General features: G+C 37.6%; 1 protein-coding gene across 2 annotated transcripts in view; it reads left to right on the forward strand.

The window, feature by feature from the left end:
- LRRIQ3 (leucine rich repeats and IQ motif containing 3) overlaps nucleotides 1-20,483 on the forward strand; it is a 159,307-nt gene that overhangs the window by 131,499 nt on the left and 7,325 nt on the right. Inside the window, exon 6 of one of the 2 annotated variants that reach the window (XM_008690827.1) lies at nucleotides 18,379-19,105. In XM_008690827.1, coding sequence (XP_008689049.1) covers nucleotides 18,379-19,105 — 727 coding nt within the window. The remainder of the gene's footprint in view (nucleotides 1-18,378; nucleotides 19,106-20,483) is intronic. The other variant, XM_040627128.1, reaches the window with a different exon arrangement.

A 20,483-nucleotide genomic window follows, 5' to 3' on the forward strand; every position in this document is an offset into this window, starting at 1 on the left:
ACTGTTTCCTTGGCTGTGCAGAAGATTTTTATCTTGATGAAGTCCCACAAGTTCATTTTTTCTTTTGTTTCTCTTGCCTTTGGAGATGTGTCATGAAAAAAGTTGCTGTGGCCGATGTCAAAGAGGTTGCAGCCTATGTTCTCCTCTAGGATTTTGATTGATTCCTGTCTCGCATCAAGGTCTTTCATCCATTTGGAGTTTATCTTTGTGTATGGTGTGAAAGAGTGGTCAAGTTTCATTCTTTTGCATATAGCTGTCCAATTTTCCCAGCACCATTTATTGAAGAGACTCTCTTTTTTCCACTTGTTGTTTTTTCCTGCTTTCTCAAAGATTAGTTGCCCAGAGAGCCAAGGGTCCATTTCTGGGTTCTCTATTCTATTGCATTGGTCTATGTGTCTGTTTTTGTGCCAGTACCATGCTGTCTTTGTGATCACAGCTTTGTAGTACAGTTTGAAATCCGGCAATGTGATTCCCCCAGCTTTGTTTTTCCTTTTCAACAATTCCTTGGCAATTCAGGGCCTTTTCTGGTTCCACACAAATTTAAGGGCTGTTTGTTCCAGTTCTTTGAAAAATGTCATTGGTATTTTGATCGGTTTGGCATTGAAAGTGTAGATTGCTCTGGGTAGCATAGACATTTTAACTATATTTATTCTTCTGATCCGTGAGCATGGAATGTTTTTCCATCTTTTTGTGTCTTCTTCAATGTCTTTTAAGAGTGATCTGTAGTTTCTAGAGTATAGATCCTTTATGTCTCTGGTTAAGTTAATTCTGAGATAATGTAGGATTTTTGGTGCTATTGTAGATGGAATGGATTCCCTAATTTCTCTTTCTTCAGTCTCATTGTTCGTGTATAGAAATGCAACTGATATCTGAGCATTGATTTTGTATCCTGCCACATTACTGAATTGCTCTATAAGTTCTAGTAGTTTGGGGGTGGAGTCTTTTGGGTTTCTATGTAGAGTATCATGTCATCTGCGAAGAGAGACAGTTTGACTTCTTTGTTGCCAATTTGGATACCTTTTATCCCTTTTTGTTGTCTGATTGCTGTTGCAAGGACTTCTAGTACTATGTTGAGTAATAATGGTGAGAGTGGGCATCCCTGACGTGTTCCTGATCTTAAGGAAAAGGCTTTCAGCTTTTCCCCATTGAGAATGATATTTGCTGTAGGCTTTTCATAGATGGTGTTTATGAAATTGATGAATGTACCCTCTTTTTTTTTTTAATTTCATTTATTTATTTGACAGAGATAGAGACAGCCAGTGAGAGAGGGAACACAAGCAGGGGGAGTGGGAGAGGAAGAACCAGGCTCATAGCAGAGGAGCCTGATGTGGGGCTCCATCCCATAATGCCGGGATCATGCCCTGAGCCGAAGGCAGACGCTTAACCGCTGTGCCACCCAGGTGCCCCGACGAATGTACACTCTATCCCTACACTCTGAAGGGTTTTAATCAGGAAAGGATGCTGTATTTTGTCAAATGCTTTTTCTGCATCAATTGAGAGGCTCATATCGTTCTAGACTCTTTTCCTGTTGATATGATCTATCACACTGATCGATTTGCGAATGTTGAACCACCCTTGCATCCCCGGGATGAATCCCACTTGGTCATGATGGATAATCCTTTTAATGTACTGTTGGATCCTATTAGGATCTTGTTCAGAATTTTGGCATCCATATTCATCAGGGATATCGGTCTGTAATTCTCCTTTTTGATGGGGTCTTTGCCGGCTTTGAGGATCAAGGTAATACTGGCCTCATAGAATGAGTTTGGTAGTTTTCCTCCTGTTTCTATTTTTTGAAACAGCTTCGGGAGAATAGGAATTGTTTCTTCTTTGAATGTTTGGTAGAATTCCCCGGGGAATCCGTCAGGCCCTGGACTCTTGTTTTTGGGGAGGTTTTGATCACTGCTTCAATCTCTTCATAATTAATCAGTCTGTTTAAAAAATCAATTTCTTCCTGTTTCAGTCTTGGTAGTTTATAGGTTTCCAGGAAGGCATCCATTTCTTCCAGGTTGTTTAATTTACTGGCATAAAGCTGTTGATAAAAGTTTCTAATGATCCTTCCTATTTCATTGGTGTTGGTTGTGATCTCTCCCCTTTCATTCAAAATTTTATTAATTTGGGTCCTTTCTCTATTCTTTTGAATAAGTCTGGCCAGTGGCTTATCGATCTTATTTATTCTTTCAAAGAACCAGCTTCTAGTTCTGTTGATCTGCTCTACTGTGCTCCTGGTTTCTAATTCATTGATCTCTGCTCTAATCTTGATCAAGAGGCAAAAAGAATCATTAATTTTTACAGTGAGAGTTAAGGTTTCTGATCTATTAAGAATTCACAAGGGTTTCTGAGAACACATATAGTATACTCAATTTTTCAGTCAAAATTCTGATATCCTGTTCTAGTCTTTCAGACTAAATGTCAACTAGAATCCACTTTAGTACCTCATTTTTAGCATTGTTTTTGACTTCTCTTAAATCAGTGGCCAAGTAAGTAATTGTTAGTTCTAAGCCTTCAGTTCAAGTAAACAATTCTAATTCTTAGAAAAGTAAAAAAATTGCTATAGGAAAAGAGAATGTTAATAGAATTGTATAAACTATTTTCTTATATGACTCAGTAATTTAGGTAAAGGGCTAATTCCATGCGCAGTATAGAAGCAGCTTTGAAAGATATACAATATCTCAGGCATTTTCCTATGATAAGCTTGGATAGAGAAACAGAATCCAAACTACCTCATGTCATATTTTTTCTTTTCTATGTGAACTGTGATTTGACAGTTTGTTTACATTACTTTTATGCCAGTGCCCTTCTATTCAAAGGGTGGTACCTTTTACATTATTGCCTGCCTTGTATTCTAGATGGATGACCTTCCAGCCCTTTTGGATTATATTATTGTCAATTCCCTAATTCAAAATATGAATGCCATTTTGGGGCCTATTACTGAAAAGTTTTGACTGGATGTTGAGGGCACTCTACATCATACAGGAAGGTGTTATGACTATCAGATCACCAGAGTGCCTCACAAGATTTGAACTTGTTTCATGTATGACTTTGTAGATTATCTTTCTTGCGTTATGATAATGCAAGAAGAAAAAAATGTTAACTCAGTACAAGCTTACTTAAATCTTTTGCTTGTTTGTTTAGAAAGTTCACTTTTTAAGCTCCAGCTTAGTATAGTCACTGTTTTGGCCTCTAATGCTATCAGCTCGATCTAATAAAGACTTTGGTGCCATTTCAGGTAAAAGACAGGAAAGGCAAAAACAAAAGCTATAGAACAGTAAGCAGATGAAAGGTGTCAGAGTAAGGAAAAGGAAAGGAAAAATAAGTTAATATGATAAAAGAAGTGTCTCAAAATCTAAAATTGGTTCTCCCTCTGCTTATACCTAAATCTTACAGTGGGACTCTTTTTTTTTTTTTGTAATTGCAAGTGTGTAGTTGATACACAATGTTATTTAGTTTTAGTGAGACTCTTGATATCCTTGTAAAACACAAGCTGTCTTTGAGAAAGAAGTAATATATTTAGGAATTACAATATGTATTTTTATAATTCATTTGAGGGTCCCTTGGGTGGCACAGTCAGTTAAGCGTCTGACTCTTGGTTTCAGCTCAGGTCCTATCTCAGGTCTTGAGATCCAGCCCTTTCAGGCTCCATGCTCAACATGAAGTCAGCTTAGATTCTTGCTCCATCTCCTCATCCCTCTCCCCATGTGTACGCTCTCTTTCTTTCTCAAATAAATGAGTCTTGAATAAATAAAATTCATTTTGAGTATAAATATTAATATTTAATAAATGGTTTAATTTTAAAATGAATGCCAAAAATGCAAAACATTTTTTAGCTGTAAGAGGACAGACACAAGAATATATAAGTCATATTCTATTCTCCAAAAACTAAAATTTACCCAATGTGTTAAGATAGGGCAGCTACAGCATAAACAAATTTCTCTATAAACTCTATAAATGGTTTTTATAATTTTTTATTTTGTTATATTAGCCACCATACAGTACATCCCCATTTTGATGCAATATTCCATGATTCAATTATTGGATAACACCCAGTGCACCATGCAATATGTGCTCTCCTTAATACCCATCACCGGCCTATCCCAATCCCCGCCCCCTCCCTTCTGAAGCCCTCCAGTTTGTTTCCCAGAGTCCGATCTCACATGGTTTTTCCCCCTTCTGTTTACCCCCTTCATTCTTCCCTTCCTTCTCCTACTGATCTTCCTTTCTTATGTTCCATAACCAGTGAACCATATGTATTGTCTTTCTCTGCTTGACTAATTTTGCTTAGCATAATCTCCTCCAGTCCTGTCCATGTTGCTGCAAATGTGTAACCGTTCTTTCTGATGGCTGAGTAATATTCCATTGTATATATGGACCACATCTTCTTAATCCAGTCATCTGTTGAAGGGCATCTCGGCTCCTTCCACAATTTAGCTATTGTGGACAATGCTGCTATGAACATTGGGGTGCATATGGCCCTTCTCTTCACTATGTCTGTATCTTTGGAGTAAATACCCAGTAGTGCAATGGCTGGATCATAGGGTAGCTCAGTTTTTAACTTTTTAAGGGACCTCCACGCTGTTTTCCAAAGTGGCTGTACCAACTTGCATTCCAACCAACAATGTAGGAGGGAATCCCCTTTCTCCACATCCTCTCCAACTTTTGTTATTTCCTGCCTTATCCATTTTTGCCATTCTAACTGGCGTAAGGTGGTATCTCAATGTGGTTTTGGTTTGAATTTCCCTGATGGCTAATGATTTTGAACATTTTATCATTAGTCTGTTAGCCATTTGTATGTCTTCATTGGAAAAGTGTCTGTTCATATCTTCTCCCATTTTTTTATTTGATTATTTGTTTTCCGTGTATTGAGTTTGAGAAGTTCTTTGTAGATCTTGGATATGAGTCTTTTATCTTTAGTGTCATTTGCAAATATCTTCTATTCCATGGGCTGCCGCTTAGTTTTTTGACTGTTTCCTTGGCTGTGCAAAGATTTTTATCTTGATGAAGTCCCACAAGTTCATTTTTCTTTTGTTTCTCTTGCCTTTGGAGATGGGTCATGAAAAAGTTGCTGTGGCGATGTCAAGAAGTGTTGCAGCCTATGTTCTCCTCTAGGATTTTGATTGATTCCTGTCTCGCATCAAGGTCTTTCATCCATTTGGAGTTTATCTTTGTGTATGGTGTGAAAGAGTGGTCAAGTTTCATTCTTTTGCATATAGCTGTCCAATTTTCCCAGCACCATTTATTGAAGAGACTCTCTTTTTTCCACTTGTTGTTTTTTCCTGCTTTCTCAAAGATTAGTTGCCCAGAGAGCCAAGGGTCCATTTCTGGGTTCTCTATTCTATTGCATTGGTCTATGTGTCTGTTTTTGTGCCAGTACCATGCTGTCTTTGTGATCACAGCTTTGTAGTACAGTTTGAAATCCGGCAATGTGATTCCCCCAGCTTTGTTTTTCCTTTTCAACAATTCCTTGGCAATTCAGGGCCTTTTCTGGTTCCACACAAATTTAAGGGCTGTTTGTTCCAGTTCTTTGAAAAATGTCATTGGTATTTTGATCGGTTTGGCATTGAAAGTGTAGATTGCTCTGGGTAGCATAGACATTTTAACTATATTTATTCTTCTGATCCGTGAGCATGGAATGTTTTTCCATCTTTTTGTGTCTTCTTCAATGTCTTTTAAGAGTGATCTGTAGTTTCTAGAGTATAGATCCTTTATGTCTCTGGTTAGTTAATTCTGAGATAATGTAGGATTTTTGGTGCTATTGTAGATGGAATGGATTCCCTAATTTCTCTTTCTTCAGTCTCATTGTTCGTGTATAGAAATGCAACTGATATCTGAGCATTGATTTTGTATCCTGCCACATTACTGAATTGCTCTATAAGTTCTAGTAGTTTGGGGTGGAGTCTTTTGGGTTTCTATGTGAGTATCATGTCATCTGCGAAGAGAGACAGTTTGACTTCTTTGTTGCCAATTTGGATACCTTTTATCCCTTTTTGTTGTCTGATTGCTGTTGCAGGACTTCTAAGTACTATGTTGAGTAATAATGGTGAGAGTGGGCATCCCTGACGTGTTCCTGATCTTAAGGAAAAGGCTTTCAGCTTTTCCCCATTGAGAATGATATTTGCTGTAGGCTTTTCATAGATGGTGTTTATGAAATTGATAGATGTACCCTCTTTTTTTTTTAATTTCATTTTTTATTTGACAGAGATAGAGGAGCAGCCAGTGAGAGAGGGAACACAAGCAGGGGAGTGGGAGAGGAAGAACCAGGCTCATAGCAGAGGAGCCTGATGTGGCCTCCATCCCATAATGCCGGGATCATGCCCTGAGCCGAAGGCGACGCTTACAGCTTTGCCACCCAGGTGCCCACTGAATGTACACTCTATCCCTACACTCTGAAGGGTTTTAATCAGGAAAGGATGCTGTATTTTTGTCAAATGCTTTTCTGCATCAATTGAGAGGAGCTCATATCGTTCTAGACTCTTTTCCTGTTGATATGATCTATCACACTGATCGATTTCGCGAATGTTGAAGAACCACCCTTGCATCCCGGAGATGAATCCCACTTGTCATGATGGATAATCCTTTTATTGTACTGTTGGATCCTATTAGGATCTTGTTCAATTTTGGCATCCATATTCATCAGGGATATCCGTCTGAATTCTCCTTTTGATGGGGTCTTTGCCGGCTTTGAGGATCAAGGTAATACTGGCCTCATAGAATGAGTTTGGTAGGTTTTCCTCCTGTTTCTATTTTTGGTAACATTGGAGAATAGGAAATTGTCTTCTTTGAATGTTTGGTAGAATTCCCGGGAATCCGTCAGGCCCTGGACTCTTGTTTTTGGGGAGGTTTTGATCACTGCTTCAATCTCTTCATAATTATCAGTCTGTTTAAAAATCAATTTCTTCCTGTTTCAGTCTTGGTAGTTTATAGGTTTCCAGGAAGGCATCCATTTCTTCCAGGTTGTTTAATTTACTGGCATAAAGCTGTTGATAAAAGTTTCTAATGATCCTTCCTATTTCATTGGTGTTGGTTGTGATCTCTCCCCTTTCATTCAAAATTTTATTAATTTGGGTCCTTTCTCTATTCTTTTGAATAAGTCTGGCCAGTGGCTTATCGATCTTATTTATTCTTTCAAAGAACCAGCTTCTAGTTCTGTTGATCTGCTCTACTGTGCTCCTGGTTTCTAATTCATTGATCTCTGCTCTAATCTTGATCACCTGCCTTGTCGTGCATGGGTTAGGCCTGTTCTTCTGTTCCAGCTCCCGCTTCTTGAGGTAAGAATATAAAAAGTGCATTTTAGATTTTTCTATTGTTTTGAGTGAGGCTTGGATGGCTGTGTATTTTCCCCTTAGGACCACCTTTGCAGTGTCCCATAGGTTTTGGGCCAATGTGTTTTTATTCTCATTGGTCTCCAAAAATTGTTTAAACTGATTTTTAATTTCCCGGTTTACCCAATCATTCTTGAGCAGGATGGTTCTTAGTTTCCAAGTGTTTGAGTTTCTTCCAAATTTTTCCTTGTGATTGAGTTCCAGTTTCATAGCATTGTGGTCTGAGAATATGCAGGGAATAACCTCAGTCTTTTGGTATCGGTTGAGACCTGTTTTGTGACCCAGTATATGGTCTATTCTGGAGAAAGTTCCATGTGCATTCGAAAGGAATGAGTATTCTGTTGTTCTGGAGTGTAGTGTTCTGTATATATCTATGAGGTCCATCTGGTCCAGTATGTCATTCAAAGCTCTTGTTTCTTTGTTGATTTTCTGCTTAGGTGATCTGTCTATTGCTGAGAGTGGAATGTTGAGGTTCCCTACTATTAACATATTATTATCTATATGTCTCTTTATTCTAGTTAAGAGTTGGCTTGTGTATCTAGCTGCTTTCCTATTGGGGGCATAGATATTTATAATTGTCATATCCACTTGTTGGATACATCCTTTAAGAATAATACAGTGTCCTTCTGTATCTCTAACAACAGTCTTTAGTTGAAAATCTAATCTTTCTGATATAAGAATTGCTACCCCAGCTTTCTTTTGAGGTCCATTGGCATGAAAGATGGTATTCCATCCCTTTACTTTCCATCTGGATGTATCTTTAGGTTCAAAATGAGTCTCTTGTAGACAGCAAATGGATGGGTCATGTCTTTTTATCTATATCTGCAACCCTGTGGCATTTATGGGAGCATTTAGGCTATTCTCGTTGAGAGTGATTATTGAGAGATATGATTTTAATGATGTCATGTTGCCTGTGAAGTCTTTGTTTCTATAGGTTGTAAATTTCTGTTCTGTATCACTCTTGGGGACTTTTTACTTTTATAGAACCCCCCTTAATATCTCATGTAGGGCTGGTTTGGTGGTTACGAATTCCTTCAGTTTCTGCTGATCCTGGAAGGTCCTTTTCTCTCCATCAATTCTGAATGACAGCCTTGCTGGATAAAGGGTCCTTCGCTGCATGTTCTTCTCAGATAGAGCTTTGAAAATACTCTGCCAACCCTTCCTAGCCTGCCAGGTCTCTGTAGACAGGTCTGATGTTATTCTGATATTTTTCCCTCTGTACGTAAGGATTTTCTTCCCCCTGGCCGCTTTCAATACTGTATCCTTGGATCTAATATTTGCGAAATGCACTATAACGTGACGTGGAGTAGGTCTGTTCTCATTGACCTTGGGAGGGGTCCTCTCTGCCTCTTGGACACGAATGCTTGTTTCCTTTGCCAGATTAGAGAAGTTATCTGCTACAATTTGTTCAAATATTTCTTCTAGACCTCTCTCTTTCTCCACCCCCTCGGGGATGCTGATGATTCTGACATTGGAACGTTTCATTGAGTCAGTAATCTCCCGTAATCTACATCCTTGATATTGGAATTTTTTGAGCCTAGTTTCTGTTTTAACTTTCTATTCTACCATCCCATCCTCCAATTCACTAATTCGTTCTGCCTCATTTACTGTGGCCGTCAGACCATCTAGTTTAGACTGCATTTGATTCATAGCATTTTTAATTTCTGTCAGATTCGCTCTCATTTCCACCCTTAGAGATTCTATATTCTCGTTAATATTTTCATTAATATTTTTTCAAGCCTGTACATTATCTTGACCATTGTTACTCTGAACTCCATTTCTGACAATTTGGTTATATCCTTCTCCATCAGTTTTGTGGCAGAGGCCACAGACTCATTATCTTTTCTTTGCTGGGTGGGTTTCTCCTCCTCATCATTCTGATGAGGAAAGGTTGCAGGGTTGCCCAGAGCCCAAATTATTGACCAGGATCCAGGCAGTGTGCACTTGTTTTATAGGGACCTTAGGGATGTGGGCTTCCTGATTTTTCAGACTGCCTTCTGGGGGAGGGGCCTTCGCTGATACTCAGTCAACCCTGTTTGGGTTGAGTTGCCCTGTCACCTGCAAGGGGGGATGGGGATGGGTACAATGTGAGCTGGTATTTCTGGGCTTTTGTTCTCTGGCGGCTTTCCCTGGCGGTTTTCTGTGACTCTTCTGAGAGTCAGAGCAGCAGTGGCTGTATCCTAGCCTCTGTCTCGGAACAGAGAGATCACAGTCCCTCTCCACTGAGCTCTCTTGGCCACTTTAACTTTGTTTCTGTCAGTGCTGCTAAAAACCCTGCAGGTTGTACGCCCCACAGTCACTCTCCCAGCCCTCACTTCCAGGGCCAGCACGTCTGTGTCCTTTGTGCTTCTAACACCACCAGCCACCCCCGGTTCCCGCGTGCTCCTGAGCTCTCTGTTTCAGTGTGGTTTGCGTGCACTCCCAGCTCCCGGTATCTGTCCTGTTCCAGTGAGTGCTCTGGAGCTCTGGTTTTCAGTTTGGATGTATAAATGGGTTTTAACCCACTGCTGTAAGACGGTGCTTCCAAATGTTTCCAGTCATGGCAGAAATCTATAATAATAATAATAATAATAATAATAATAATAATAATTTTAAAGTGTACTGGGTTAAAAAAAGAGAGTTTGTAATCTGGAAAATATATGTAATTCCATTTATATTATTATAGTGATAGTAATAGGATATGAATTATTAAATAAGATATCAAATATTGAATTTATATAAAACTTTGAAATGATGTCTTTACAACTGTTTGATGAACTTGAGCTTGATTTTCATAAACATAAAATCTTTATATCAGATGCAATGATTTTAAAATATATTCACAAATCCTTTGCACACTTTCCTTAAAAAAGTGGAGCCTAGTTCTCTCCTTGTGGGGTAGACTTACTGATTTACATATAATGAATACAATATGGCAAAAGAAATGGTGTGTGTCTCACAAGACTATCATAAAAGATAAGAGTCCTGCTCTGGGCTCTTTCTGGCAGATTACTTGATCTGGGGGAAGTCCAAGCAGTTCTTTTGAAAGGCCCACAGGGCAAGGAACTGAGGCCTTCTGCCAATAGGCATTAAGGAACATAGACCTCTGAATAGTCATGTGAATGAGCCATCTTGGAATGAAGTCCTCCAACTCCAGTTGGGCTTTGGACTACTGAAACCCTTTTTGACATCTCTACTGTGACATTATTGGGAAACTCTGAGCCACAACCACCAGCTAGGCTACTCTTGAATTTTTAACCCAAAGAAATTGTAAAGTAATAAATGTTAATTGTTTTAAAGTCCATATGTTTTAGAGTAAATTTTTTAAGTAGCAATAGGTAACTAATACACCAAGTTTTAATGATAATGTTTTTTAAGCCTTCATAATCTCCAATAACAAGTAACTTAGGTAGACTAACTGATAAAATATAAAACAATTTTTAAGGATTTATTTATTTATTTTGAGGGAGAGAGAGAGAAAGAGAGTGGGGAGGAGCAGGGGGAGAGAAAAAGAAAAAATAATCTCCAGCGGACTCCGGGCTGAGCGTGGAACCCATCCTGGAGCTAGATCTCAGGACCCTGAGATCATAACCTGAGCCAAAACCAAGAGTTTGATGCTTAACTGACTGAGCCACCCACGAGCCCCAAACATGTAAAACAATTTTTATAGTCATTCAGACATTTCCAATAGTTAAAAGATTCTGTGCATGAATTTTCCCCATTTCTTTCATTGACAAATGTAATGTGTGTGTGTGTGTGTGTGTGTGTGTGTGAAAATTTGAATGGACTCAATCTAATTGAAAATTTATATCATTCTATATTTTAAAATACTGATGAAACTCTAAAGTTACAGAAGAGCATCCACTGTGCTGCTTAAGCAGAATATCATTAAAAATGTTTATCAACCAAAAATGGGGCGCCTGGGTGGCACAGCGGTTAAGCGCCTGCCTTCAGCTCAGGGCGTGATCCTGGCGTTATGGGATCGAGCCCCATATCAGGCTCTTCCGCTATGAGCCTGCTTCTTCCTCTCCCACTCCCCCTGCTTGTGTTCCCTCTCTCGCTGGCTGTCTCTATCTCTGTCGAATAAATAAATAAAATCTTTAAAAAAAAAAAATGGATTGAAGTATCTGATATATGCATACCAGGATTTGGGAGTTCCCACCCCAGGTTGGGGGCACTTTGGGCTATATGCCATGCTTTTTAAGCACCTATTTCATGAGCCTCTTGTCAATGGTAAATAGTACCCCACAAGGTAACTCACTGCCTAAGTGTGTTTTTCAGGTGATAGAATGCCTCCTGAGCCCTTCTCTATTGCTATGACTGCAGAATTATATGTCAGTCCCCACTTGAACTCCGAAGTCTCTAGTTGAAATTTATGCCAAGAGGAGCCTAGAGGCTGTACCAACTCCATCCCCCACCAGAGTGATCAATGTCACTGAGCGCTCCCATTATTCATTAACAGCATACTGGTGTGCCACCACATACCAGCCCAGGAATGGTGCTTAGAAATTCAGAAGAGGGGGTACTCTTATATGTCAGTCCCCACTTGAACTCCGAAGTCTCTAGTTGAAATTTATGCCAAGAGGAGCCTAGAGGCTGTACCAACTCCATCCCCCACCAGAGTGATCAATGTCACTGAGCGCTCCCATTATTCATTAACAGCATACTGGTGTGCCACCACATACCAGCCCAGGAATGGTGCTTAGAAATTCAGAAGAGGGGGTACTCCTTTTTTTTTTTTTTTTTTTTTTTTGTATTAGCCTTCTCAGGCTTCCATAACAAAATACCACACACTGAGTGACTTAAACAGAAATTTATATTCTAAGTTCTGGAGGCTGGAAGTCCAGGATCAGGGTGCCAGCATAGTCATTTTCTGGTGAGACCCTTCTTTCTAGCTTGTAGATGGCAGCCATCTTCTGTGTGTTCACATGACCTTTTTTCAGTGTGTGTGTACATGGAGAGATGCAGAAAGCAAGCTCTTTGGTGTCTCTTCTGAATAGGACCTTAACCCTATTAGATCAGTAGCATTTTATTATTTGTTTTCTCTCCTTAGTTTTTTGTTCCTCTGTTTATTTTTTCCTGTCTTCTTGTTTATTCAAATTTTTTGTGACCCCTTTTAGTTTATCCTTTGAATTTTTAGTTGAACCTCTTTGTATTATATGTTTATTTTCTGTAGGGATTTTAATATAAATCCTTAACTTTGCACAATCTACTTAATATTGTACCACTTCACATAAAATACAGAAAGGATGAGTCTAAATGGCTTATATGGTTGCATGATTTCTGTATTTTATATGAAGTGATATCCTTCATGATATAATTTTCATTCATATTATGTGTTTTGGATTATATTGTGGGCATTACAAATGTTATGTTGCATACTCTGGATTCTGTTATAAGGGTATTAATATTTTTAACAGGTCATTATTTATTTGTTTTTGTTTATTCTCCAGAGTCCTCAGATAGTTGTAGTTTTCTTGTTTTGTTTCGTTTTTTTCCAGATGTTAGCCATATGTTAGGATCTTACTCCAACATATTGGCTATTTCTTTAAGCTTCAGTTTCTTTATCTGAAAAATGGGGATAAAAATAGTACGATACTTACCTCATAAGATTGTTGAGGAAACTAAATGAGATCATTTATTTAAAGGATGTGGAACAATGTGACACATAGCAAACAGTGTATATTAGCTGTATCATTATGATTAGTGGTCAATACCATCTGCTTTACAGGGTTATCAATATCAAAATAAATGATAAATATATATGTGAAGAAGTAACCCTAGAGGCTACCACATGGTAAGCGTTCAATAAATGACAGTATTTATGTTATTCGAGATGAATAATCTTTTTATAGATGGTGATGCAAATGAGGCCTTTCAAATAAGTGGGAGCAGCATGAACCAAAGATAAGAAATAGAAGTATCTAAGTCCTGTTTGGAAGTTATGACTGTTATATTTGAAGTGTAGGGTTCTTAATGGAAATAACAATAGATGTGGGGAATACAGAAAGTGAGGGTGCAGAAGATGAGAGGAAAGCATCAATTTAAAATCATCAGTCCACCACCGAAACTGAAGAGTATCCCTGAATTGGCCTAGCTGTCTATAGAAAAAATATTCATTAGACACATATTTATTTTGAAAGCCTGTCATGCACCAGACATTCTTCTAAGTGCTTAGTATAAAGTAGTGAACAAAACAAGCATGGTCTCAACTTTCATAGAACCTTGAGGATCTGGTAACCTGTGTTTTAAAAAAATCATTTACTGTATATCTATGAAGTCCTGGGCATTGTACTAAGATATTAATGTAACTGAAAATGCAGACAACACAGTGTTACTCTCCTACTTGTCCATAATTGGGCAATGTCCCTATAGTTAAGGTGACCATATAATTTACCTTCCAACCTGGATCACCTCTGGGACTGAAAACAGCTGCTGTTAATAAACTTTACCAGGACAGTAGGCAAAACGGGGACTTTCCATGGCAAACTGGGTGTATACATATGCCAAGTCTCTTTTACATATACATTTCTTTATAAGCTTACATATCAAGATGCTATAGCCACAGATTTTTTTCTGCTTAATGTTTAGCTTACCTAGCATGTACATATTAAATTGATTGCCCCAAGGTTTCATCCTTAGTTCTCTTGTATCTCTTGACTATGCTTACAGTTTTACCTATAAAAACCTCTACTATTGGCTCCAAATATTTGTCTCCAGATTTGCCCTCTCTTCCAGCATTTAGATTCAGCTCATTTATCTACATGCTTGCTAGACATCTGTAGCAATTAACTGCTGATAATAGCTGCTAACTGTATATTTTATAAAACCAAATTTCATATATTTCTTTTTTTCACATCTGTATCTTTGATTATTATCCCCCCACCCCAGAATGCCATGTTTCCTGTTCTCTTGCCCACAACATTTGCAAATTCATTGAATTTTCTCATATACCCAAAATGTGGACTTATAGTAATATAAATATAAATATAAAATAAAGACTCTTTTTAAAAATAACCCCAGCTGTTACCTTCTCCAGAACAGTATTGCTGACAACCACCTACCCTAACCCCGATAGGGTAAAGTGTCTTTCTTCTATGTTTCTGACACTTCCTGCATACGTATACTTTTACCTTACCATTTGCTACAGTATTTTGAAGATATCTGCTTTACCCATTTGCCTCCTCTACTAGGCTTTAAGGGTTTTTTTTTTTTAGACTGTAAGATTCTTGAGCCAGCACTGTTTTCACTTTTTGAAGACTAGCTAGCTCATAGTAGGTGGTGCCCACATGTTTATCCATCTAAGTCAAATTGAACTTTTCACTTGCAAAATTGTAATAAAAGAAACTAAACTTCTTTTTATCATTTATAGTTCTGGCACTCTAAATAGTGCCTGGGAATTAACCCACAAATCATCTATGTCTTGACTAAGCATTATAAATGTGGTTAGAAATAGTTGGTAGATTGTACTGGATAAGTACAAAAGTGTGAAAGCTTGTAAGTTTTTGTAGGCTATGGCAAATAATTTGAATTTTATCATGAGGGCATATGTAAACCACAGGCCTTTAAAGACACAGTTTTAAGAGATCACTCTGACTTGATCACTATGTGGGCAATGAAGTGTGTTGTGTGTTGGGAAATACAGAGACTACTTAAACCATTGCAGTTAGTCAAAGAAAGAATTGATAGAAACCTGAAGTAGGCTGATGGAGGGAATTGGAGGAAAAAAATAAGTTAATTTGAACTACATTTTTGAAGTAAAGTGTACATATTAATTGATAAAACTGATGTGGGAAGAATAAACTAGTAGGTGGCATTTGCTGAGATAGGGCTCATTTTAGAGGGAATTGGTTTCTGGTAGCAAATTGAATGTACTAACTTTGAAAAATACCTATAAGACTTCCAAGTGGAGATGATAAATATGAGAGTTATCAGTGCAGAGACTGATAAAAGCCATGAGTATGATTCATTTAAGGAGAGAGGTGGAGATGTGAAGGAGACCTAGTATCAAGTGATCAAGAACTACAGAGATTAAGTGGACAAAGAAGAATCTGCAAATTAAGAGCAATCAGAAAAAAGAAGAGCAATCAGAAGAAAAATCAGGGAGTTTCATCTTTAAGATATCAGGAGAGCTTCAGTGAATCTGCAAATCAGAGAATTTGAAAGAAAAAAAAAGATTTCAAGGAGAAACAATTAACTGTGTTAAGCACTATTGAGAGTTAAGAAAAATTAGAACAGAAAAAAAGTATTCTTTGTATTTATCACCATGAAAGCTTTTGGTAGGAAGAGTTTCAGAATTTGGGTGGGAACAATAGAGGTAAGATCCATATCTAAATGAGTTGAAAAAATATAAAAGGTGTTGAAACGGAGGTAGCATAAGGAGACAATCTTTCACTAGTTTTTATTCTAAAATTGAACAGGGGAAAGTGTAATGGTAGCTAGAGGGCAATGAGAATCAAGAGAATGCGGTAGTGCTTGCATTGGTGGTTTGATGGGAATGACCCAGTAGAGAGGCAATGATAAAGGAGAATGTTAAAGATAATTGCAGAAGTGAAAGTCAAGTCCGATGGGACCAAAGTACATGTGAAAAATTTGACCACTGCTGAAGGAAGGGATGCTTCCTTTATTATATCAGGGGAGAAGATGAAAGTGCATGAACATGAAGATAGGTTTATAAATTTAGTTATAAAAAGATGAGAACACTTCCATCAGTTGCCTTCTGTTTTTACAATAACTAGTGAGATTAATTATAAAGTCTTGAAACAAAATAAGCATACAAAGAAGGCTTCCTGTATATTCTGTACTTCACTCTACATTGGATGTTGGGGGGAACAATAAAAGTACTTAGCTGTTTTTTCCCCACTCATTATTAGATTATCTGGCTATTTGAACTATACTATTGATGGAATTAAGGAGATAAGTTCCAAGTTTTCCATATAAAATATAATGAAAAAGTAATAATAACTAACATGTGGCTCTTACTCATAAGGCGTTGTTCTAATACATACATACCAAGTTTCATCAGGCATTTTACATTTTGTTTAGTCATTTGATCCTGTATGAACCCTATAAATGGGATATTATTATATCCATCTTACAGTGAGTACACTGAAGCCCAGAGAGTTAAATAACTTCCCTAGACCACATAGTAAGTGATAAAACTAGGATTCAAATCCAGCCCAGCTGTCTCCAAATTTTAGACTTTTACCACTATAAAAGACGTTTTAATCTTGAGCAACAAGATTAATTCATCTTTTCATTCATCCAACATGTATACTTATTGGCATCTACTAGTTAACTCCACCACATCACCCCCTGCCGAAAACAAAAGACCCTCCTCTCTGCAAAATACTAGGCTAAAGGCTAGGAATGGAGGATGAAAGAAAACATGAATCCTACTCCTATGGAGCTTTTATCTAGCTTGCTACTATGTCTGAGAGCTTTAATATAAATGGATTGTGATAAGGTTTCTTTTTAAATATTTTATTTATTTGAGAGAGAGAGAGATCACGGGTTGGGAGGGAAGGGCAGAGGGAGAAGCAGACTCCCCACTGAGCAGGGAGCCCATGGGGTTTTATGCCAGGACCCTGAGACCATGACCTGAGCCAAAGGCAGATGCTTAACTGACTGAGCCACCCAAGCGCCCCAGATTATGATAAATTCTATGAGAAAGGGATTGGTATCAGAGTTAATAAAATATATCAATTCTTTATATAAAGAATAGGAAAGGTGACATTGAAGAGGCCTTAAAGAATGAATAGAATTTGAATACATATATAGATAGGGAAAACAACATACTAGACAAAACACAAAATAATATAAGCAAAGTCCCAAAGATGGGAAGATGTTGTGTATGTATAGGGGAAAAAAATGAAGCTCTTTCCCTATGATAAAGGATCCTAGGCTTAAAAGCAGAACTATCCTTCATCCTGTAAGTGGAGAACCATGAAGGTTTTGTTTCCCTTTTGGTAGAAGGCATGATATGATTAGAATCCTGTTTTAGGAAGATATATTTTATAGCAGTGAACAATGTCTGGAAACAGAAAAAGAAATTGGGAGATAATTTTCTATTAGAAAAAAATAAAATCTTAGTAGACTATAGTTAGTAGAGATGTAATTTTCATAGAGGGAATTAGTCAAACATGGGAAACATCTTTTCCTAAGATTAATAAGCATAACTTTTTTTTAAACTGTGTTTGCCACCTGACCCTAAATTCATAACTAGGTTTGTCAGAAAATAAATATATGATGAACAATGATGTGATTCAAGTTATTATATTAGTTCGGTTGGCTATAATAACAAATAGACCCAGAAATATAGATTGACTCAAACATAATTGCCATTTATTTCTGGCTTCTGTAAGAGTCCAAGTTTGATTAATCCTGGTGAGTACATAGTTTTTCAAGTAGCGATTCAGGGAGCCAGGATCCTTCTACATTGTGGATTCACCATCTTCTAGGGTCTTGTCCTTATCTCTGTCTAGTGAGTCAGAAGAAGAAAATATAGAGAAGGCATATTCGTTTCCTAATAGGCTTGGACCAGAAATGATGCATATCACTTCTGTCCACACTTTACTAAAGAGGACTTAATCTCATCACTACACATAATAGCAAAGGAGGTTGAGGGATTTGTGTGTCTACTAAGAGAAAAAACAATTTTGACAGCAGCTATTAATTCCCACCAGTTAAGACAAATAAGGTAAAATGGATTACAAAACCCTTTGCAAATATGAGATAATAATAACTAAATGTAAAAATAATATGCACGATTAAGTACTAAGTATAAGATAAGATACTGCTATTGAGTCAATGCCAGTTAAGTGATTGTGAGAGATAATGCAGGAAATACAGGAATCAGTGCATTTTTGTGTTAAATGATTTTAATAGTGATTTCCCTCTCCAAAATCACTATTAAAACACAAGTTAAAAAAGAACATCAGTTGGGAAAAATGCTTCTTAATAAAGTCAATAACAGGTTTTTGTCAACTTTATTAATGTAGCTTTCAAAACAATAGGGGCAGAAAATGCACTGTGCTGAGCACTTGTGTAATGTATTATATTTGTCTTCTGTGTGATGTAGGTCTGAAGGAGTCTGAAGATGAAAGTGAGGATGAAGAATTGGATGCCAGTTTTAGGATATCAGTGTTCAAACTCCCCATACATACTTCAGGTTCATTGAAGTATGCTGCATTATTGAAAGAAAAAAAAGATTATTTTCCTACATATGTCCAGCCATTTCTTACTACTCATCAAAAACCAACAATTAAAAAAAAAGACATGCTGTTGAAGAGTGATGTAAGAAAAGAATTTTTTACAACACACAGAACTGGCATAAAACTCCAGACACTTTGGGATATTGATAAATATTACTCAGAACAAAAGAAGCAAGAAAGCCAGAAAAAAATAATAGCAGGTATCACCATTGCACAAGGTGCCCAAGAAAGAGTTCGCTCAGCTGTTCAAGGAAACCTAAATAAGAAAAAAAATGCTGCACGAAAACTAATTGCAAAACATAATGAGACAATTCAGAATGGTTTACAACAACTTTGGCAGGACAGATTCAATTACCTTGAAAAAGTTAGAGAGAGGAGAGCTCTATTTCTAACAGAAAAAAAACAAAAGGCTGAAGACCGCTTATTAATTCAAAACTTAAGTAATGAGCGCATTCTTTTGTCCAAAGGAATTATTAAAATGGACAGATTGAGGAAGAATCAAGCTGTCTTACAAGAGAAAAGTCTGATTGTTCAGCAAAGACTAGAAATGGAAAAATATCAAAAGAATTTATTAAAACAAATGAAGGAAATCAGGTAGGTACAGTTTTAATATTATAGACACTTTTAAGTCAATTACATGTGAATATTGCATACTAAGTGTTGAGACCTAATAAATAGTACTTTGTTTATAACATTCTCTTTGAAAAATAGAAACAACAAAAAAAGACAAAAATGTTCTAATATATTACCAAAGATGAGACAATAAAACAACTCTCTATCTCATCCCACCTCCACCCTCATCCAAAAAAACCTGCTTCTTAATGAATGGTTCTTCTTATCATAAGTGGCAAACATCCTTAACCTCTTGACCAGTGCTAGAAACCAGTCTTTTACAGCTGAGGCTCTCACATTGCCAACATCTAATAGGTTTCCTAATTCATTTTACTTCTAGAAGGAGTCTCACGCTGATCCTTTTCAATCCCACTTCTCCCATTCTAATGCAGACTCTCAGAGTCATTCTAAGATTCACATTTCATGCTTCCAACTGAGAGTTCCATCTCATTCTCAAGACATCCTTTCTTCAGCCCAAATCTGTTCTCTAGCCAAGCCTCAACTGTCTTTTTTAAAAAATATTTTATTTATTTATTTGAGAGAGAGAGAAAGAGAGTGCAGGAGCAGGGGGAGGAGCAGAGGGAGAGGGAGAAGCAGATTCCCTGCTGAGCAGGGAGGCTGACCAGGGGCTTGACTCTAGGACCAGGACCATGAGATCATGACCTGAGCTGAAGGCAGAGGCTTAACTGAGCGAGCCCCTCAGACACCCCCTCCCCCAACTGTCTTTTAAATTAAGTTCTGATCATGTGACTTCCTACTTAAGTGTATTGATGCTTTGCAGCTGTCCATAGAATAAAATCTGAGTGGCGTTTCAGACATCATGCTTTGTTCCAATTTATCTAGACCCATCTCACTGAATTTTCTGCTATAGCCCTTCCTTCTTCCCCTAACAGCACTGTTTGCTCCATACAGACTGAATTATTCCCAATTCCCTACCCAGATTTGTAGTTTTTTATTCCAGTGGCCTTATTAGTTCTATCCCCTTTTTCTTCAAATAGGCATGTTTAAAGAGTATTACAAGCCCGTAATGTTAGTGCTATCTACGTATCATTATGCGATGCAAGCCTCTATTGTTATTGTGCAAATTAGAAAGATTTGGAGCAAATTGGTGAGGGGGTAGTGCCTGTATGGGAAGGATAAGGCACTTATTTCTCCAGGGAGACACATCACTGGTGGCTGATGCTTGGCTAAGTGTGACTGTATTTCTATTTGTCCCCTATTTGCCCCCATCATGCAGTATATGAACTGTACAACCACTGACAAAATTCATCCTTTTATTATTCATCCTTTAGTAACCAACTGAAATGGTACCAGTACTTCTTACCTTTCCCCAACTGTTCTTCTAGTCTGAATTAATCTC

The sequence above is a fragment of the Ursus maritimus genome, unplaced genomic scaffold (assembly GCF_017311325.1).
Source record: "Ursus maritimus isolate PB19 unplaced genomic scaffold, ASM1731132v1 scaffold_12, whole genome shotgun sequence".
NCBI lineage: Eukaryota > Metazoa > Chordata > Mammalia > Carnivora > Ursidae > Ursus > Ursus maritimus.